The sequence below is a fragment of the Anomalospiza imberbis genome, chromosome 35 (genome assembly GCF_031753505.1).
Source record: "Anomalospiza imberbis isolate Cuckoo-Finch-1a 21T00152 chromosome 35, ASM3175350v1, whole genome shotgun sequence".
Lineage (NCBI taxonomy): Eukaryota > Metazoa > Chordata > Aves > Passeriformes > Viduidae > Anomalospiza > Anomalospiza imberbis.
Genome location: NC_089715.1, coordinates 266077 through 284421, shown reverse-complemented (window position 1 = coordinate 284421; position 18345 = coordinate 266077). Strand labels below are relative to the sequence as shown.

Sequence of the window (18345 nt, the reverse complement as noted above, 5' to 3'; positions counted from 1 at the left end):
GCTGCTCCAAAAGAGATGACAAACTCAGAAAGTCCCTCCGTGGGCTGCAGCTCGGCTCACTCCATCTCTGATCAGTCCCTCCGTGGCCCAGGCCCGGCCCGGTGGGCCACAGGTGCGAGCTGCCAGTGCTCTTCTGGTGCTCAGTCCAGAGCAGGTTTAAACAGCTCCAAAGAAAAAGAAAAACCACCATCCAGGGAACTTCCCTGCCCCAGCGAGCTAAAAACTAACTAAAAGCAAAGGAGAGCTCTGTCCTGCTGCCTGTCTGCTAGCAGACAACTGATACCTTAGGTTTAAGTTTTTCTGTTCTGTTTTGCTGTGCAGCTTTAGCTTTCTACTAAGTGTTACTGCGATCTTTTCACAGGGTGGTGAAGACAAAACAATCCTGTTCTAGCTGGAGAGTCAAGGACAATCTCTTCAAACTTCAGGCCCAAAGCACAAACAACGGGAAAAGAGGAGGGCAGGAAAGCAAGCCAGCAAGGAGGATGAAACTTCATAATTTGAAGCTATTAATTGGGCAGTTAAATCCTGTATGCAAATGGAGTAAAACTTATAAAAATGTGAGATCTCATGACCAAGCCCTCTTTTGCTTCCATCTTGGAGCCATCCGGGCAGAGCCACGACTGTGGCTCCGGCACTGCCGGGGTGTGGCCTTTGAAGGCACTTCAATAAATATCCACTGTGAAAAATGCATATTACATGGCTCTACGCAGATATTTACTATATGTGTTATGCTAGGTTGGAAAGTTATGTTGTATTAACATTTTAATAATATAGTAAATGTAGTTTTGTATTTAAAATTAAGCTTTAGTAGTTAAAATAGAAATTATGTGTGTAAGGTATTCTTTTAATTAGCTCAAGAAAAGGAGAAGATAATCAAGAAATTCTTTGCACAGAGGTAACAATTACAGAAACCCATACATTTTCCAGAGGAGAGGAATTTATGGTTTTCCTTATCAGCAGAAACAAACTTCTTCAAGCCTGACTTAGACTGGAAGGCGCCTGGGGATTACAGAAAATTTTTTGACAAGTACCAGATGAATTTCTTGTTTTAAATAAAATATATGCATAAAGTGTTTTGTACATGCAACAGATTACCCTTCTTAAAGAGTAAATTTTCTTTTAACGGGGTCCTTTTCCTGGCTCACTTTTGTCCAGAAAGAGGTACCCAGCCCGGGCTGTAACTCTTTGCTGCTATTGTCTCATTAATTGTCCTAACTCTAATTGTTTAACCTTTATTACTACACTTGTATTATTTTTATAACCATTTTATTTTTATTTTTATTAAACTTTTCTAAATTTTTGAAACAAGTGATTGGCGTTTATTACATCCACTTTATTCCTCTTGGCTCCGTCTGGCCTCTGCTCCAGCTCCTTAAGGCATCACAGCAGTCCAGGAGCCGGAATGTGGAGGAGCGAGTGCAGCTCCTGGAAACAAACTGCGCGCTTCTTCCTGCCCCTCTTCGCTCTCAGAACCAGCCTTAAAGGTGCAGAACTCATTTCGGGCTACACGGACCAATGGGGACACGGGCACCGCGAGGTCACCCCAGCATACGGCCCTGTCAGGGTCAGGGGGTCCCGTCCCCGCCTCATCTCCGGGCTGCCGGGGGTCCCCCAGCTCCGCTATCGCCCCTTCCCCTCTCCCCGCCCCGGGGGTCCCACGCTCCGCAGCCCCGGCTCTCACGGGAATCCCCAAAACCAATGTCCCGCCCTGTCAGTACCGGGCCAGCCCCGCCTGGACCCCCCTGGACCCTCCCGAGGGGCGATCACAGCTCCCCTCCCCCGGAAAAAGCTCCTCTTAGGGACGCCCGGAGGGATCCGGGGCCGGAATCTGCCGGCTCCGAACACTCTCCAGAAAAATCCTCCCGGAGACCCCTCGATAGAGGCGGGGCGAGCTCGGCCTCCCCCTCCCCTGCGGCTCGGGGCTGGGGGCGATGCTCCCGGGGCAGGGGGTGCTGCAGACCCAGCGTGCGAGCGCTGCGAGCGGCGGGATCCTCCCGCTCGTGCTCCTGCTGCTCCTCCTCCTCCTGTCCCTCCTCTTCCTCCCGCATCCCCTCCGCTCCCAGCCCGGAGCTCCCTTTCCCACCCCTCTGTCCCGGGCCGCCGCAGCACCGGCTGCTGCGTGGGGGCAGCCCCCGATCGGCCCCAGGGGTGGGCAGGGGGCTCGGGGACCCCCACGGTGCGGATCCGTCCCCCCGGCCCGAGCCCGAAATTCCGCTCCCGGGGCCGCGGGGCTCTGCGGGTCCGCCCGGCAACCGGTGAGTCATCGGCGAGGAAAGCGCTGGTTGGCTGGAAATTGTCCAGCGCCTTCTCGGATCGGCTGGAATTGTGAAAGGCGCTGCGCCCCGCGGGTGTCCCGGGGAGCTGCGGAGTCCGGGCCGGAGCCTTTCCCTGTTTCTTTCTGTCTCTCTGAGACCTTTTCCCGATTGCTTTCTCTCTCTCTGAGATCTCTTTACTATTTCTGTCTCTCCCTTTCTCCTTCCCATTTCTTGTTCCGTCCAATCTATGTTCAGTCGAATCCGCACGTTGCGCTCCCATGCTCTCATTTGCACCTTCACTGGGGCAGAGGCGTCTCTCCCTCACGGGATCGTAACCCGCGGGCAGGGTCCGTTCCCACCCCAATCGTTCCGGGATTGTGTCGGGGACTCGCTTTCCTTTCCTCCCTCCCTCTGCCTACAGCCGGGAATGTGCTGGGAAATGTCCAGCACAGCCACCTTTGCTGCGTGCTGCAGGAGCCCACGGAGCTGCTGCACCTTGTCCCCTGGCCCTGCACAGCTCCTTGGGAGGCAGGGCAGGAGCAGCACCCTGGGAGCCTCGGGAATGCCCCTCTGGGATCCGTGGCACACACTCCCAGGGGCTGGAATTCCAGTTCCCAGCCAGGAAAAGATGTTCCTGCCCTTGAAGGCAAAGCTCTTAAGAAGGGGCCAAAAGCCAAGTGCAGCAAGATCCTACAGTGACATTTCACTGCCAGCCTTCCTACCTTCACCCATGGTTGTTGTAGCTCCTGCACTGGGAATTAAATCAGGGCAGGGTCTTTGGTGGCAGCTGCCCTGGCTCAAGGGAGACACGGAGAGAGAAACAGAGCAGGCAAAGAGAGGCAGGAGAGAGAGGAGGACACAAACACAATCAGCTGAGAAGGTGGCACTCTGAAAACAGAACTGCAATGGACTGAAATGAATGGGACAGAAAGAAATAATTTTTAAACTTTATTTCCTATCAAAATACAATTTCCTTCATTTCTCAAAACTTCCTCCTGCTGTCATTCAGCACGGCTGTCAGAAAGTTCTTTGTTCTGAGTGGATGTTCCAGGCTGCAGCCACAAGGAAACAGGGAATGGGGACTTTCCTGCTCCTGGGGAGTTTGACATCCTCGCTGAGGAGAGGAGGAGGCAGCAGAAGGAAAGGGCAGCTGGGCTTCACCTTTCCTCAGGGAAGAGGGGATTTTTGGGACTATGACATCACAGAGTTGGCTGTGACATCAGAGAATGGGCTGTGACATCCCAGAGCTGGCTGTGGCATCACAGAGGGGCTGTGTGACATCCCAGGAGGGCTGTGTGAGGTCACTGGGTTGGTCACTCCACCCCAGCTCCCCCTCACAGTTTCTCCCAACAAGTCCAATGCTGTTCATGCCCAGCGGGGTCCCTGTCCCCCGGTATCCCCCCGGTCCACCTGGAGCCACAGCCCCCAGCAAAGGATGTTCCACAGGATCCACCGCAGAGCCTGACATGGGGAAAAGGGGCCAGGGCTGTGTGACCAGGACATCAAGGACGTGGATTATCCAGGTCCCTGTGGCCTGGGTTGGGTTCCCCAGGGCAGGAAAGATGTCTGGCAGCTGGAGCAGGGTTAGGGAAGGGCCTCCAAGGTGGGGCTGGAGCCCTTGGGCTGTGAGCAGAGGCTGAGGGAGCTGGGCTTGTCCAGCCCCGAGCAGGGAAGGCTGAGGGGCTCCTCATCCCAGCCTGGCAGTGCCAGCGAGGAGGGGATGGGGAACAAAGAGCCAGGCTCTTCACCGGGGAGCCTGGTGGGAGACAGAAGCCAATGGGTAGAAAGGGAAAGAGGGGAGATCAGCCAGGCCAGGAGGAGTTAAAATGAGTCAAGCTGGTTTCAGCATTTCCTCAACACCAAAAGCAGCCTGACCTCCCTTCTCCAACCTCCACTGACAGCTTTGCAAATCAGGAATTGATGGAGATGTTTTGCCCCCACTGCAGGACAATCATCCTGATACAAGAAATTAATTGTGTTTATTATCTATCATAGAACCACGTTTGTCTAAAATTAATTTTAATATGGAAATCACTTGTAGATGCTGGACTCATCAGACACTGCTGGGACATTGCACATAGCTCAGGGAAGAGTGTGATTGTTATTAAATTGTGTTCTGTTCAACTGTGGTCTGTTGGCCATGAAGAGAAACTTTCTGTGCCTCTGACTCTCACCAGTTCCTGACCCCCAAAGGACACAAACCTGATGAGTTGTGGTTCCCACTCCAGTGGTGGCGCTTGGACCTCCCTCCATCCCCAGAGCAGAGCTCCCTTGTCCCAGAAAGTCCCTGGCAATGCAGGGATGAAGGAAACAGGACAGGCTTTGGGGATCAGGGGCAGGGCACGGCCAGGGATTTGGGGTGGTTGTGAGCCCAGGGCAGGATCTGGCCCTTGGCCTTGGTGAACCTCATCCAATTGTCCTGGGCCCATGGCTCCAGCCTGTCCAGATCCCTCTGCAGAGCTTCTGCCCTCCAGCACAGCCACACTCCCACCCAGCTTGGGCTCACCTGGAAATGACTGAGGGTGCCCTCGATGGCCTCGTCCAGATCAGCAATCAAGAGATTTCACTGACCTGGCCCCAATCCTGAGCCCTGGGGACACCCCTGGGTGTGACTCCATTCCTCAGCTGCTCTGAGTGCCAGGGGTTGGATGAGGGAAATGGTGGGGAGGGGTTGGGGACAAAGTGTGATTGATTGTCAGCCATGAAGGGTCTTGATTTTCACATCTTTTCAGACTCCATTAGGAGGTGCTGGGGATCAATATCAATCCGACATTGTTGATATCAATCTATAAACAGGATAAACTGGAAAAGAAAACAGGACAAAGCAGTTCTCTCTGCATAGTTTGCAAAGCAGTATATTCACTTTAAATACACTACTGAAATCTGTCTAATTAACCACAGAAGAATTGAAAACTTCAATTATTCCCATAGGCTGTTCTTGTTTGGAAGTTTTAAACAAATCTTTATGAGCCTTTCTCACTGAATTCCTAAAAGGAAGAGCTCAAGAAAGAAGAGGCCTCTGGAGAAGTAAAATTCATCAGCAGCCTCCAAGTGGCTGAAGCTCCATCCCCATCAGAGCAGCGATGACCAGCAATGGGCACAGCTTTGTGGCTGCCCCAGCTCTGGGATGGGCCCTGGGCCTGGAGCAGGAGCAGCTCTGGAGGGCCCCAAGGCCGGGCTCTTGTGCTGGCCTGGGCAGATGGGATGGCAGCAGGGGCTGCAGAGCTCTCAGCACCTCAGCCCGAGGGGAGCAGGGCACCCAGGGAGCCTCCTTTGGCCTTGGCCAAGCCCCTTCCCCCATGGCTGGGGCTGAGTCCTGGCTGAGCTGCAGCTGCTGCTGTGCCCTGGCCAGGGGCTGAGGCCGTGGGGCCAGTGGCCAGAGCAGCCTGGGCTGAGCAGAGCTGTGGGGCCAGAGCCGGCTGGGCTGTGCTGGGGAGAGGCCCTTGGTGCTGCACAGAGCTCAGGGCAGCTGGCAGAGCTTGCAGGGAGCTGGGCTGGGCTCAGAGAGCCTGGCACAGAAACCATCAGTGTCCATCCCAGCCTGGCTGAGCGTGCAGGGCAGGACTCAGCCCAGGCCTTGTGGGGCAGGGCCAGCGCCTGTGCAAGGCATGGAAAACAGGCAAGTGCCCGAGAGAGGAGGCTGCTCTGTGCCCTTGGGGGCATGGACACAGCAGGAACACTCAGGAGCCCAAAGAGCCTCCATGGCTGTGCTGGAGACCAAGGCTGGAGCAGGGAAATGCAGGGCTGCTGCGCCATGGGGAGGGCATTGAATTCCAGCACACACCTCAGCTCTCTGATGGTCCTAGCACCATGCTGGGCCCTGTTTCAGGCTGGAGCAGAGCAGATGTTGATGGCACAGGAGCCCTGCGGGGCTGGCAGGGACCTGCAGCTTGCAAGGTGCTCTGCTCCCCCTCAGCTCCTCTCTGAGAGATCCAATCCCAGCTCGGCACCTCAGGGCACAAGTGGCACTGCCTGGTCATGGGCACACAGCTGGTGTCTGCCTGGAAAGGGGCACAGGTTTTAGTACTTGTACATTTCATATTATACAAGCACATTTTTAGTATATGCATCACTTCAGTACTTTTAAGAAACAGCAATTTTCTGATGTACTGATGGCAGAAGGAGAAGAAATACTGATCTTCCCATCTCCTTGAGTCACCAATATTCTGTTTATTCTTTCCTCTCCCTCTTCCTTCAGGTGTTTCCAGTTCTCCTGTTGAAATGGCCATGTCTAAGAACATCTCTGCACTAGACCAGGTGGATCTATGTACTTCCCGTTGCACCCAGATTTCCCCCTCCAGATGCTTTCTGGTCTTTCAAATGTCTCTCAATGGACTGGTTCCACGCTTTGCACATCAGGGAGTGGCCCAATCTTTCTGAAGTTCAAATAAATATGAATTATATCTTACTATTTTTAAATCTGTCATAGAATTACCTTTTCTTGTGTCTTTGTCTAAAACTGTTCCTGTACAGAAATCCCTTGAGGATGGGGGACATGTCAGATGCTGCTGGGACATCACAGAGAGCTGAGGGAAGAGCTGGGATGGTTATTAAACTGTTCAAATGTTCAACTTGTGTTTGTTGGCAGGAAACCTTTCTGTGCCTCTGAGTGTCACCATCCCTGAGCCCAAAGGACACAAACCTGATGAGTTGTGGTTCCCACTGCAGGGGCACTTGGACCTTGGCTCTGCACAGGAGAGCTCTTCATCCACTTTCTCCCTTTTCCCCCCTCGGCGCATGGAGGGAGCTCCTGACTTCAGCCTGTGACTCCTGTGTGCAAAGAGAAAATCTGGGCAGAATCAGGGCAGGGAGGGGTTGGGGGGCCTTGGGATCTGTGCTGGGCACAGAAGGTGTTTTCCATTGCTCTGAGACTGTCTGCTGTGCAAAGTGGATTTAATATCCAGCAGAGGAATGACTTTTGCATTTGATGGAGCTGTGCCTTCCCTTGGGTTTGCTGGCTGACAAGAAATGAACATCCCTCTGTGTCTCGGGCAGCTCCTTCTCCAGGGAAAGCAGGTGGGAGTTGGAGCCAAGGAACTGAAACCTGCAGGTGCAGCCTGGGCTGGAGGGAGCTCAGATTTGCACAAGGCTGCTCTGAGTGCCAGGGCTTGGATGGGGGAAATGGTGGGGTGGGGGTAGGGACAGAGTCTGATTGATTGTCAGCCATGAAGGGTCTTGATTTTCATATCTATTCCAACTACATGAGGAGGTACTTGGATTCAGTGTCAATTGGAGAGTGCACATATCAGTGTATTAACAGGGAAGAGAAACCTAAACAGGACCAAAAAATCTTTTCTCACTGTCTTTTTAAATCTAGTGTATTCACTTTGAAGAGGCTTCTGTAATTGGGCTAATTAACCACAAAATTTTTTGAAAACTTACATTATTCCCAGAGGTTTCACTTGTTAATCTGTTCTGAATGTTAATGAGCTCTGGGACACTGAATTGCTGAACTGAAGAGCTGAAGGCTGAGCAAGCTTCTGGAGCAGTAAAATTCAGCAGCAGTCTCCAAGTTGCTGAGGATGTCAGCAGCTCCCACTGAGGCCATCCCTGCCCAGAGACCGTGGGGGAATGGGCAGACAAGGAGAGCGTCCCTGGGTCTGTGGCAGCAGAACTCAGAGGCACCAGCGGCTCCAGCTGGGAAATGGAGTGTGGAATGTGGCTGTGAAAGCCCTGCCTGGGCTGTGCCAAGCAGGACACACAAGCCCTGACCCCCATCTCCCAGACAACTCTCTCAAGGAGACATTTAAGAGGAATTACAATTGTTTGTGTCCTCTGAGTTGGATGAACAGGAGAAATACCAAGAAGAGATTCTCAGGAGCTGAAAAGAACAAAACCTTTTTTGGGGAACTGTAAAAAAATTAGAGAAACTTTGGCAAAATGTCTTATACAACATTCAACCAACAAAAAATGCTTCTCAAAGCATTAACTTGGCCCATTCAACTTCACAAACTGTTCAGTTTTAAGTTAATCAAAATTTGCAAGACGACAGACATAGAAGAAGTAGACACAGAAAGAGAGAAAAATAAGATTTAGAGAAGCACACAGAGAGCTACCAACTCCTGGATTCCAGTGATGTTCAGACAAATTCCAAGAGGAGGTAGGGTCAAGCTGTGTGCTTGCCTTGTACTCAGCCTTAAATGCCCCTTGGTGTTCCTGGGCCCTTCCCCAGGTGGCACTTGGGGTCATTTGGTCCCTCAGGAGCTGGGCTGGGGGCTCCAGAGGTGGCTGTGGAGCATTGCCTGTGCTGTGCCAGGGACTGGCAGACACTGCTGGGCTGGGATAGAGGCTCTGGGGGGATTGGGGTTCCAGGGCAGGGCAGGGCTGGGGTTCCAGGGCAGGGCAAGGCTGGACCTGCCCCTTCCTCCCCACACATGAAATGTTTCCAGCCAACAATCTCCTCCAGTCTGTCACAACAGGCAATGTTGGAGGTGGAAATCCCAATTGTAGCCATGGGTACCTGCAGGAGAAGGACAGTTCTTTTCCATAGGAAGGAAAGCCCCAATACTTGGCTCATTTCTGGTTTGATTTCCTGGATTCTGTTTGGTTTTGTTGTTGCTTTGTTTCCTTGGTGTGCCTGCAGTGTCCAGTCAGGAGCAGAGTGACTCTTGCCCAGGAACTTTGTGGTGCTGTCACTTAATATTAAATCTGGTTTTTGCTGATCCCTTGCTGGGGATTTTTTCAGCGCTCTCAAGCCCTCGTTGGTAACAGGGTGAAGGACTCCTGGCCCAGGCTCTGGCCCTGGGGGACACGGGGACGCTGCCGGGGGTTCCTGTCCCCCTGTCCCACCCCCCATGGCCCCATCCCCATGTCAGGCTCTGGAGTGGATCTCGTGGAACATCCTCTGGGGGAGGCTGCGGCGCCAGGGGCGGGGGGGACCCGGGGGGACAGGGGACCCCGCAGTGCACGAGCAGCGTTGGACTTCTCTGGGGGAACTGGGAGGGGGGGCTGGGGTGGAGTGACCTCCCCAGTGGCCTGACACAGCCCCTGTGATGTCACACAGCCCTATGTGATGTCACACAGCCCCTGTGATGTCACACAGCCCACTCTGAGATGTAACAGGCCACCTGTGATTTCATACAGGTGTCCTGTGATGTCACAGCCTGCTCTTTGAGGTCCCAGTCTGCTCTGTGATATCACAAAATCTGCCCTGTGATGTCACAGCCCAGCCTGTGATGTCACAGACACCCTGTGATGTCACAGCCAGCTCTATGATGTCACAGCCACCTTTGTGATGTTATGCAGCCTCGCTGTGATGTCACAGCCTGCTCTGTGATTTCACAGCCTGCTCTGTGATGTCACAACCCACTCTGTATTGTCTCAGCCTTCTCTGTGGCATCACACAGCTGCTCTGTGATGTCACAGAGCCCTTTTCTCTGATGGCAGAGTCTTCTCTGTGGCCTCACAGCCCGTTCTGTGATGTCACACAGCCAGCCGAATGTCACAGCCGAATTTGTGACATCACAACCTCCTCTGTGATGTCACAGCCTGCTCTGTGGTGTCACAGCCTGCTCTGTGATGGCAGAACTCACTTAACTTGTCACACAGCACCTCTGTGGGCTCACAGACCCACCCTGCGGTGTCACAACACCTTCAGTGATGGAACACAGCCACCCTATAATGTCACAGCACACTCTTTGACCTCACAGCTTGCTCTGCTCTGTGATGTCATACAGGCATCCTGTGATGTCACAGCATGCTCTGTGTTGTCACATAATAAACCAGGGATGTCACAGCCAACTGTATGATGTCACAACCTGGTCTGTGGTGTCACACAATCACAGAATCACAGAATTGTTGGGTTGGAAGAGACCTTTAAGGTCATCAAGTCCAACCCATGCCCTAACACCACCTCAGCTAAACCATGGCACTGAGTGCCACATCCAGTCTTTTTTTAAACACATCCCATGGTGGTGACTCCACCGAGTCCTTGGACAGACAATTCCAGTACTTTATCACCCTTTCCATAAAAAATTTTTTTCCTAATATCCGACCTAAATTTCCCTTGGTGCAGCTTAAGACACTGTCCTCTGGTCCTGTCAGTTGCTGTGAGGAGAAAGAGACCGACCCCACCTGACTGCAACCACCTTTCAGGGAGTGTAGAGAGTGATAAGGTCATCTCTGAGTCATCTCCAAGCGGAACAACCCCAGCTCCCTCAGTCGTTCCTCACAGGACTTGTGTTCCAAGCCCCTCACCAGCCTTGTTGCCCTTCTCTGGACATGCTCCAGCCTCTCCATCACCTTCCCAAATTGGGGAGCCCAGAACTGGACACAGCACTCGAGGAACAGTGCCACTACAGGGGAAGAATGCCAAGTACACCAGTGCCAAGTACAGGGGAAGAATGACCTCCCTGCTCCTGCTAGCCACACCATACCTGATCCAGCCCAGGAGCCATTGGCCTTCTTGGCCACCTGGGCACACTGCTGGCTCATGTCCAGCCTGCTGTCGACCAGTGCCCCAGGTCCCTTTCTGCCTGGGCACTGTCCAGCCACACCGTCCCCAGCCTAGAGCAGTGCAGGGGGTTATTGTGGCCAAAATGCAGGACTGGGCACTTGGATTTATTAAATTTAAACTTATTGAACTCTGACATCTACCCAGCTGTTCCAGGTGTCCCTGCAGAGCCCTCCTACCTTCCAACAGATGGACACACGCTCCCAGCTTAGTGTCATCTGCAGATTTACTAATGAAAGCCTCAATCCCCTCATCCATGTGGTCAATAAAAACATTGAACAGAGCTGGCCCAGCACAGAGCCCTGAGGGACAGCACTGGTGACTGTCCCCAGCTGGATGCAGCACCGCTCACCACCACTCTCTGGGCCGGCCATCCAGCCAGTTCTGAACCCAGCACAGAGTGCTCCTGTCCCAGCCGTGGGCTGCAGCTTTTCCAGGAGTGTGCTGTGGGAGACAGTGTCAAAGGCCTGGCTGGAGTCCAAATAGAGACATCCACAGCCTGTCCTGCATCCACCAGGAGGGTCACCTGGTCATAGAAGGAGACCAGGTTGGTCAAACATGACCTGCCCCTGCTAAACCCCTGCTGGCTGGGTCTGACACCCTGGCCATCCTGGAAGTGCTGTGTGATGGCACTCAGTGTGAACTGTTCCATGACCTTACCGGGTACTGAGCTCAGGCTCACTGGCCTGGAATTACCAGGATCCTCCTTCGCACCCTTGCTGTGAATGGGCATCACATTGGGCATCTTCCAGTCATCTGGAACCTCAACAGTGAGCCAGGGCTGCTGGTAAATGGTGGAGAGCGGCTTCACAAGCTCATCTGACAGCTCACTGTCACCCTGGGGTGGATCCCTTCTCGTCCCAAAGATTTATGAACATCCAAGCAGCTCAGCAGTTCTCTGACTGCCTCCTCTTGGATAACAGTGGCCCACTCTGCTCCCTGACACCATCTACCAGCCCAGGAGGACAGTTGTCCTGAAGGCAAATCATCTTCTCACTAAAAACTGAGGCAAAAAATGGCATTAAGCACCTCTGCCTTCTCCTCATCTGCAGTTATTAAATTCCCTTCCACATCTAATCGAAAACAAAGATTGGTCTTACCCTTCCTTTAACCATTGATGTATTTATAAAAATATTTCTATTATCCTTTACAGAAGCTGCCATTTTAAGTTCAAACTGAGCTTTAGCCTCCCTAATTTCTTTCCTACATGCCCTAGCAACTCCTAGTATTTAATACTTCCTGAGAGACCTGACCCTCCTTCCAAAGATGATACATCCTCCTTTTATTCCTAAGTTCCTTCAAATCCTCCTTGCCCATCCAGGCTAGATGTTTACCTAGTCGACTCATCTTTCGGCACACAAGGACAGTCTGTTCCTGCGCCCTCGAGATCTCTGTTTTGAAGCAGACCCACCTTTCCTGAACTCCTTTGTTTTTAAGGGCTGCTTCCCAAGGAACTCTCTGAATAAGTCTCCTAAGTAGGCCAAAGTCTGCCCTCCGAAGTCCAATGTAAAAATCTTATTAGTGTTCCTCCTGACTTCACCAAATATTGAGAATTCTATAATTTCATGATCACTGTGCCCCAAGTGACCTCTAACCACCACATCTCCCACCAGCCCATCTCTATTTACAAACAACAGATCTAACATAATCCCTCTCCTGGTGGGCTCACTCACCAGCTGTGACAAAAAAAATTGTCCTCCACAAATCCTAAAAAATTCCTGGACTGCCTTTTTTCTGCTGTATTGAGTTCCCAGCAGATGTCTGGTAGGTTGAAGTCGCCTACAAGAACAAGGGCTGATGATCCAGAAACATTCTCGAGCTGCTTGAAAAATAACCTGTCCACCACTTCTTCCTGGCTGGGTGGATGATAACAGACTCCCCGTAGGATGTCAGCCTTGTTGGCCTTCCCTTAAATCTTACCCATAGACATTCAACTCCATCTTCATAAGTTTCAATACTTATGGTGTCAAAAGCCTCCCTAATGTAAAGGGCCACCCCTCCACCTCTTCTCCCTTTCCTGTCTCTCCTGAAGAGCTTGCAGCCATCCAGTGCAGCGCTCCAGCCATGTGAGTCGTCCCACCCTGTTTCTGTGATGGCAATTACATCACAGCTCTGCTGCTGCACCATGGCCTCCAGCTCTTCTTGTTTGTCACCCATGCTGTGTGCACTGGTGTACAGGCACCACAGCTGGGCTGCTGATTTCACCCCTAACTCAGGCTTACCACGCACGAGCCTGCTTCCAGACAACCCAGCTACATCTCCCTCCCCCTTCAGACCTAGTTTAAAGCCCTCTCAACAAGTTCTGACAGTTCATGAGCTAAAATTCTTCTGCCCTTCACAGAAAGATGGAGCCCGTCTGGTCCAAGCAGGCCAGGTGCTGTAAAAGTTGCCCCATGATTAAAGAATCCCAAATTTGGCCAATGACACCAACCCTTGAGCCACTTGTTGATAATGTGAGCTCTCCTATTGCATTGCGTTTTTCTCAGACTCCAAAGGGACTGAGGAAAAGACTGTCTGTGCCCCTGTCCTATTAACCACCTGACCCAATGTCCTAAAGTCCCTTTTCATTGTCCCGACACTCCTCTTTTCAATCTCATCACTGCCAGCCTGGGGTATCAGCAGTGGGCAATAATCAGAGGGCTGAATCAGCCCAGGCAGTGTGTCAGTGATATCCCGTACCCGAGCCCCAGGGAGGCAGCAGACCTCTCTGTGGGGTGGATCTGGTCGACATATGGGGCCCTCTGTTCCCCTCAGGAGGGAGTCACCCACCACGATTACCCTTCTTTCCTTTTTGATGTTAGAGGTGCTGATCTGTCTCACAGATGAATCATAATTGGGAGGCTCACTGGGCAGATAATTTTCTTCTAAACCATCTGGCTGACTCTCCAGATCCAGGGGATCATACCGAATCTGAAGTGGCACCTTGCTTGGGAGAGGGGGTTGGGAGGGATTTTTATTATTACCTCCTCGAGTAGGTACCCACTCCCACTCCCCTTCATCAGCCAGGTGTCCTTCTATAGCCTGACAGTGGGAGGAGTGGGAGACAGCGGGAACCAAGGAGAGCATTGCTGCCCTGCCAGACCTCATGGAACCAAGGATCCATTGTGACACTGCAGGGCCCTGGGGCACCACGGTGCCATTGTGACACTGCAGGGCCCAAGGATCCAAGGGACTTTGTGACACCAAAGGGACATTGTGACACTGGGAGGCCTCATGGAATCATGGAGACCATTGGGACACTCTGGGGCCTCATGGAACCGTGGTGACACCAAGTTGTCTGGGGGTGTTGATCTGCTGGAAGGCAGGAGGGCTCTGCAGAGGGACCTGGACAGTCTGGATCCAGGAACCAAATCCAACTAGGTGAGGTTTAACAAGGCCATGTGCCAGGTCCTGCACTTTGGCCACAACAACCCCTGCAGCGCTACAGGCTGGGGACAGAGTGGCTGGACAGCAGCCAGGCAGAAAGGGACCTGCAGGGACTGATGGACAGCAGGGTGGACATGAGCCAGCAGTGTGCCCAGGTGGCCAAGAAGGCCAATGGCTCCTGGCCTGGATCAGGAATGGTGTGGCCAGCAGGAGCAGGGCAGTGATTCTTCCCCTGTGCTCAGCACTGGTTGGGCAGCACCTCGAGTGCTGTGTCCAGGTCTGGGCCCCCCAATTTAGGAAGGATCTGGAGGGGCTGGAGCGTGTCCAGAGAAGGGCAACAAGGCTGGTGAGGGGTCTGGAGCACAAGTCCTGTGAGGAGCAGCGGAGGGAGCTGGGGTTGTTGATCCTGGAGAGGAGGAGGCTCAGGGGACACAAGGCAGTGTCAAGGCAAAGGTTGGACTTGATGATCTCCAAGGTCTTTTCCAGCCTTGCTGATTCTGGGATTCTCTGAAACCACCCTGGGAGCAGTTGCAGGAGGAGCCCTGGGCCTCCTCTTCAGAAGCTCCAGCAGCCCAAGTCCCTCAGCTTCTCCTCACAGCCCCAAAGCCCATCCTGTCAGTCCTGCAGAGCCTCTCCAGCCCCTCCTCACTGCCCAGAACAGGCAGCCCCACAGCCAGACACAGCAGCCCAGAGGTGCCCCCCTGGCCTGGGCTGCCTCTGGCAAGGGAGCAGCACGAGGCACTGCAGGAGCCTGCAGACAATTCCTGCAGCACCTGTGGGATGATCCTGCTCCCCAAGGGACGTTCCCATGGTGCCAAGTCAGGAACTGGAATAGGGAGTGGGGCCAGAGAGGAAAGGGCAAACAGAGAAGGGCTGGGTGCAAGGGAGGGAACAGGGATGGGCAATGGGAAGATATTTTTATCAGGAAGTGTAAAGAAAGCCAAGGTGAAGCCAAGGAAATGCTCAGGGCAGTTTGGGAGTGGCTGCCAGGCAGCCCTGGCTCTGAGCAACAGCGTCTGCAGTGGGACAGGAAACTCCCAGCTGATGGGAACAAACTTTCTGGCTGACTGCAGAGGCCAGGACAAAGCTGAGTGGTTTCCCTGGCGTCCCCCAGCCCTTCCTGGCCCCAGGGGCTGATGGCATTTGTGCTCCCTCAGGTTCATGTCCCCACAGCAGCAGCATGGGGGTGCTCCCGCCTGCTGTGTGCAATGCAAACAGGGGCTCCTGAGCCAGTGCTGCCGTGGCTGTGCCTGCAAGGATGCGGCACCTGTGTGGGCTGGGGGAGAGGCCAGGGCTGCAGAGGGGGGATGTTGTTGACAGCTCCATCAGGACGCTCTGGGACGCTGCCCTGGGCTGTCCAGCGCACTGGGGATGGATCAGCCCCTGCTCTGCTGCTCCTTCCCGTCTCCCCCAGGGCCCTTGCAGAGCACCAGCCATGCTGTTTGCCCCCAGCCTGCCCACGGCCAGCCTGGGGCTGCTCACGGGGGTTTTCTGTGCTGAGCATTGGCCTGGCCGTGTTCTTGAGAGAGCCTGTGCAAGGAGCCTGGAGCCCCCAGGCCCTGGCCTGAGGCATCAGCGCTGCCCCAGCAGTGCCCATGGCCTGTCCCTGCTGCAGCCCCGGCACTGCCACCCCCAGGACTGTGCCCGGCCCCGAGAGCACGCAGACCCTGCAGCAACACCAGGGCCACCAGGGCAGCGGGGCAGGGCCACGGGAGCAGCACTGGCAACACCAAGTGCTGCTGCTGCTGGGCACAGCTGCTGTGCCAGCACTGATCTGCCCCAGCTCTGCACACAGACATTGCTGCTGCAGCTCCAGAGAAGGCAACAAAAGGGCATCTCTGCAGAAAACTCTTCTGGGACATCCTTGAGTTCCTTTAAACCACTGATAGCTCAGCCCATCATTGACACAGTCTGTGGCCACAGGGAAGGTGGAGAGAAACAAAAGGAGAAATGGCACAAACAATGACATTTATTTGTGGACGATATTGAAAATGTAAAAGAAAAAGAACCTCCAAAATGAAACCAACAAGAAGTATCAAGGATGAGTTTTATTTCAAGTGACTTGCTGAAATTGACTAGCAGTTTAATGTTTCTGCAATTGCCCAGTGATCAGTCTCCTCACTGCAGCCTTGAGCTCCTGGTTCCTCAGGCTGTAGATGAGGGGGTTCAGGGCTGGAGGCACCACCGAGTACAGAACGGACACTGACAGATCCAGGGATGGGGAGGAGCTGGAAGGGGGCTTCAGATGAGCAAATGCTGCAGTGCTGAGGAACAAGGAGACCACGGCCAGGTGAGGGAGGCAGGTGGAAAAGGCTTTGTGCCGTCCCTGCTCAGAGGGGATCCTCAGCACGGCCCTGAAGATCTGCACATAGGAGAAAACCATGAACACAAAACAGCCAAGTCCTAAATATGCACTAACTGCAATGAGCCCAAGTTCCCTGAGGTGGGATTTGGAGCAGGAGAGCTTGAGGATCTGGGGGATCTCACAGAAGAACTGGCCCAGGGCATTGCCATGGCACAGGGGCAGGGAAAATGTATTGGCCGTGTGCAGCAGAGCATTGAGAAAGGCACTGGCCCAGGCAGCTGCTGCCATGTGGGCACAAGCTCTGCTGCCCAGGAGGGTCCCGTAGTGCAGGGGTTTGCAGATGGACACGTAGCGCTCGTAGCACATGATGGTCAGGAGGGAAAGCTCTGCTGCGATGAAGAACATAAAGAAAAAGAGCTGTGCAGCACATCCTGAGTAGGAGATGGTGCTGGTGTCCCAGAGGGAATTGTGCATGGCTTTGGGGACAGTGGTGCAGATGGAGCCCAGGTCGCTGAGGGCCAGGTTGAGCAGGAAGAAGAACATGGGCGTGTGCAGGTGGTGGCCGCAGGCTACGGCGCTGATGATGAGGCCGTTGCCCAGGAGGGCAGCCAGGGAGATGCCCAGGAAGAAGCAGAAGTGCAGGAGCTGCAGCTGCCGCGTGTGTGCCAGTGCCAGCAGGAGGAAGTGGCTGATGGAGCTGCTGTTGGACATTGGCTGTGGCTGCACATGGGGATCTGTAAGTAAAGTAATCATGGAATAGTTGGGTTTGGAGAGGACTTTAAATATCCCAGCCCAGCTTGGGGGCACTTTCCACCCTCTGCCTGCCCAGGGCTCTGCTGCCTGGAGCTGTCCCTGCCAGCAGCTGCTTCCCTGTGCCCAGGGCTGGGCCCTGCCAGTGCAGCCAGAGCCCAGCCCAGCCCTGGGGGTGTAGCTCTGCCCTGCAGACCCCTCTCAGCTCAGGCACAGCCCAGGGGCAGCTCTGGCTCTGCAGGCTCTGATGGCAGTGTCAGAACAACCCTGAGGAGGCTGGAAAAGTGACACTGATGCTGTGTCAAAGAGACCCTGTGCTGATTTCCGTCACTGCCTGGTTTATTCATATCTGAGAGAAAACTTTTTTATTTTTCTCGACCTAAATTGAGAGATATTAATCTCTCAATTTCCCATGCAGACAACCCAGAGCAGTAGATTAAAAAAGTAGGATTTTCCGTTTTATGCAGCCTCTTGCTCACTGTGCTCCCTGAATAATCTACTTGAAAATTTTCTGGAGTTAAATGCCATGCTGGGAGCAGTCCTGAAGAATGCAGCATCCTCAACACAAGGAGAACACTTCCAAACCCTACCAGCTGTCTCCTTCCACCCAGATCTTGACCCCAGGGCTGGGAGCAGCTCCCTGGGCTGCAGGACCCTGCTCTGCAGGACAGCCCTGGGCACCCCTGGCTGCTCTGCACAAGAGATGATCAGAGAATGTACTCACAGGGTCTGTGGGCATTGGGATGTTCCAGCTGTAGGAGATCACTCCAGGAGCTGCAGCTGCATTGTCCTGCAGCCAGAGGTTCCTGTGCCAAGGGCTGCCAGGGATTCTGCCCCAGGCACTTCTCAGCACCTTCCCAGCCCTGACTGATGGAAGCTCTCTGTGCCTCTGTGCTGTGCCCGGGCTGGCTGCAGGCAGTGCCCCAGCCCTGCTGGGCTGGGAGAAGAGCTGCTCATCCAGAGAAATGTGCTTTTGAAGCTCTCTTTGGTTACAGGGATCACCCTCTGTGCCAGGAGCCCAGCCCAGCTCAGCAGCACAGACACAGCACAAGGACTTTAATGACCCTCTGGGGCTTTGTGCTCAGGCCCTGAACATCAGGCCCTGAGAGGGAGCTGCAGAAACCTCTCCAGAACTCCAAGTCAGAATCCAACTCCAAAGTTTCTTTGACTTTTAATGGGTCCCACTGAGGGACACGACTGAGAAAGTGTCCCCAGGC

The 18345-nt window shown here is 53.7% G+C and overlaps 1 protein-coding gene and 2 pseudogenes across 1 annotated transcript; 1 reads left to right on the top strand and 2 right to left on the bottom strand.

Annotated features, from left to right (window-relative positions):
• The window catches only part of LOC137464036 (zinc finger protein 208-like), a 1110012-nt pseudogene that overhangs the window by 1020955 nt on the left and 70712 nt on the right, over positions 1–18345 (top strand).
• The window catches only part of LOC137464035 (zinc finger protein 850-like), a 1110255-nt pseudogene that overhangs the window by 1029617 nt on the left and 62293 nt on the right, over positions 1–18345 (bottom strand).
• Positions 16157–17319, bottom strand: LOC137464057 (olfactory receptor 14A16-like). The gene has a single exon (XM_068175374.1). The coding sequence runs from the start codon at positions 17129–17131 to the stop codon at positions 16157–16159; it is 975 nt and encodes a 324-aa protein (XP_068031475.1). The 5' UTR covers positions 17132–17319.

Bases quoted from the DNA above. Each gene is read 5' to 3' on its own strand.
- LOC137464057 (XM_068175374.1), bottom strand. From the start codon at position 17,131: ATGATTACTTTACTTACAGATCCCCATGTGCAGCCACAGCCAATGTCC.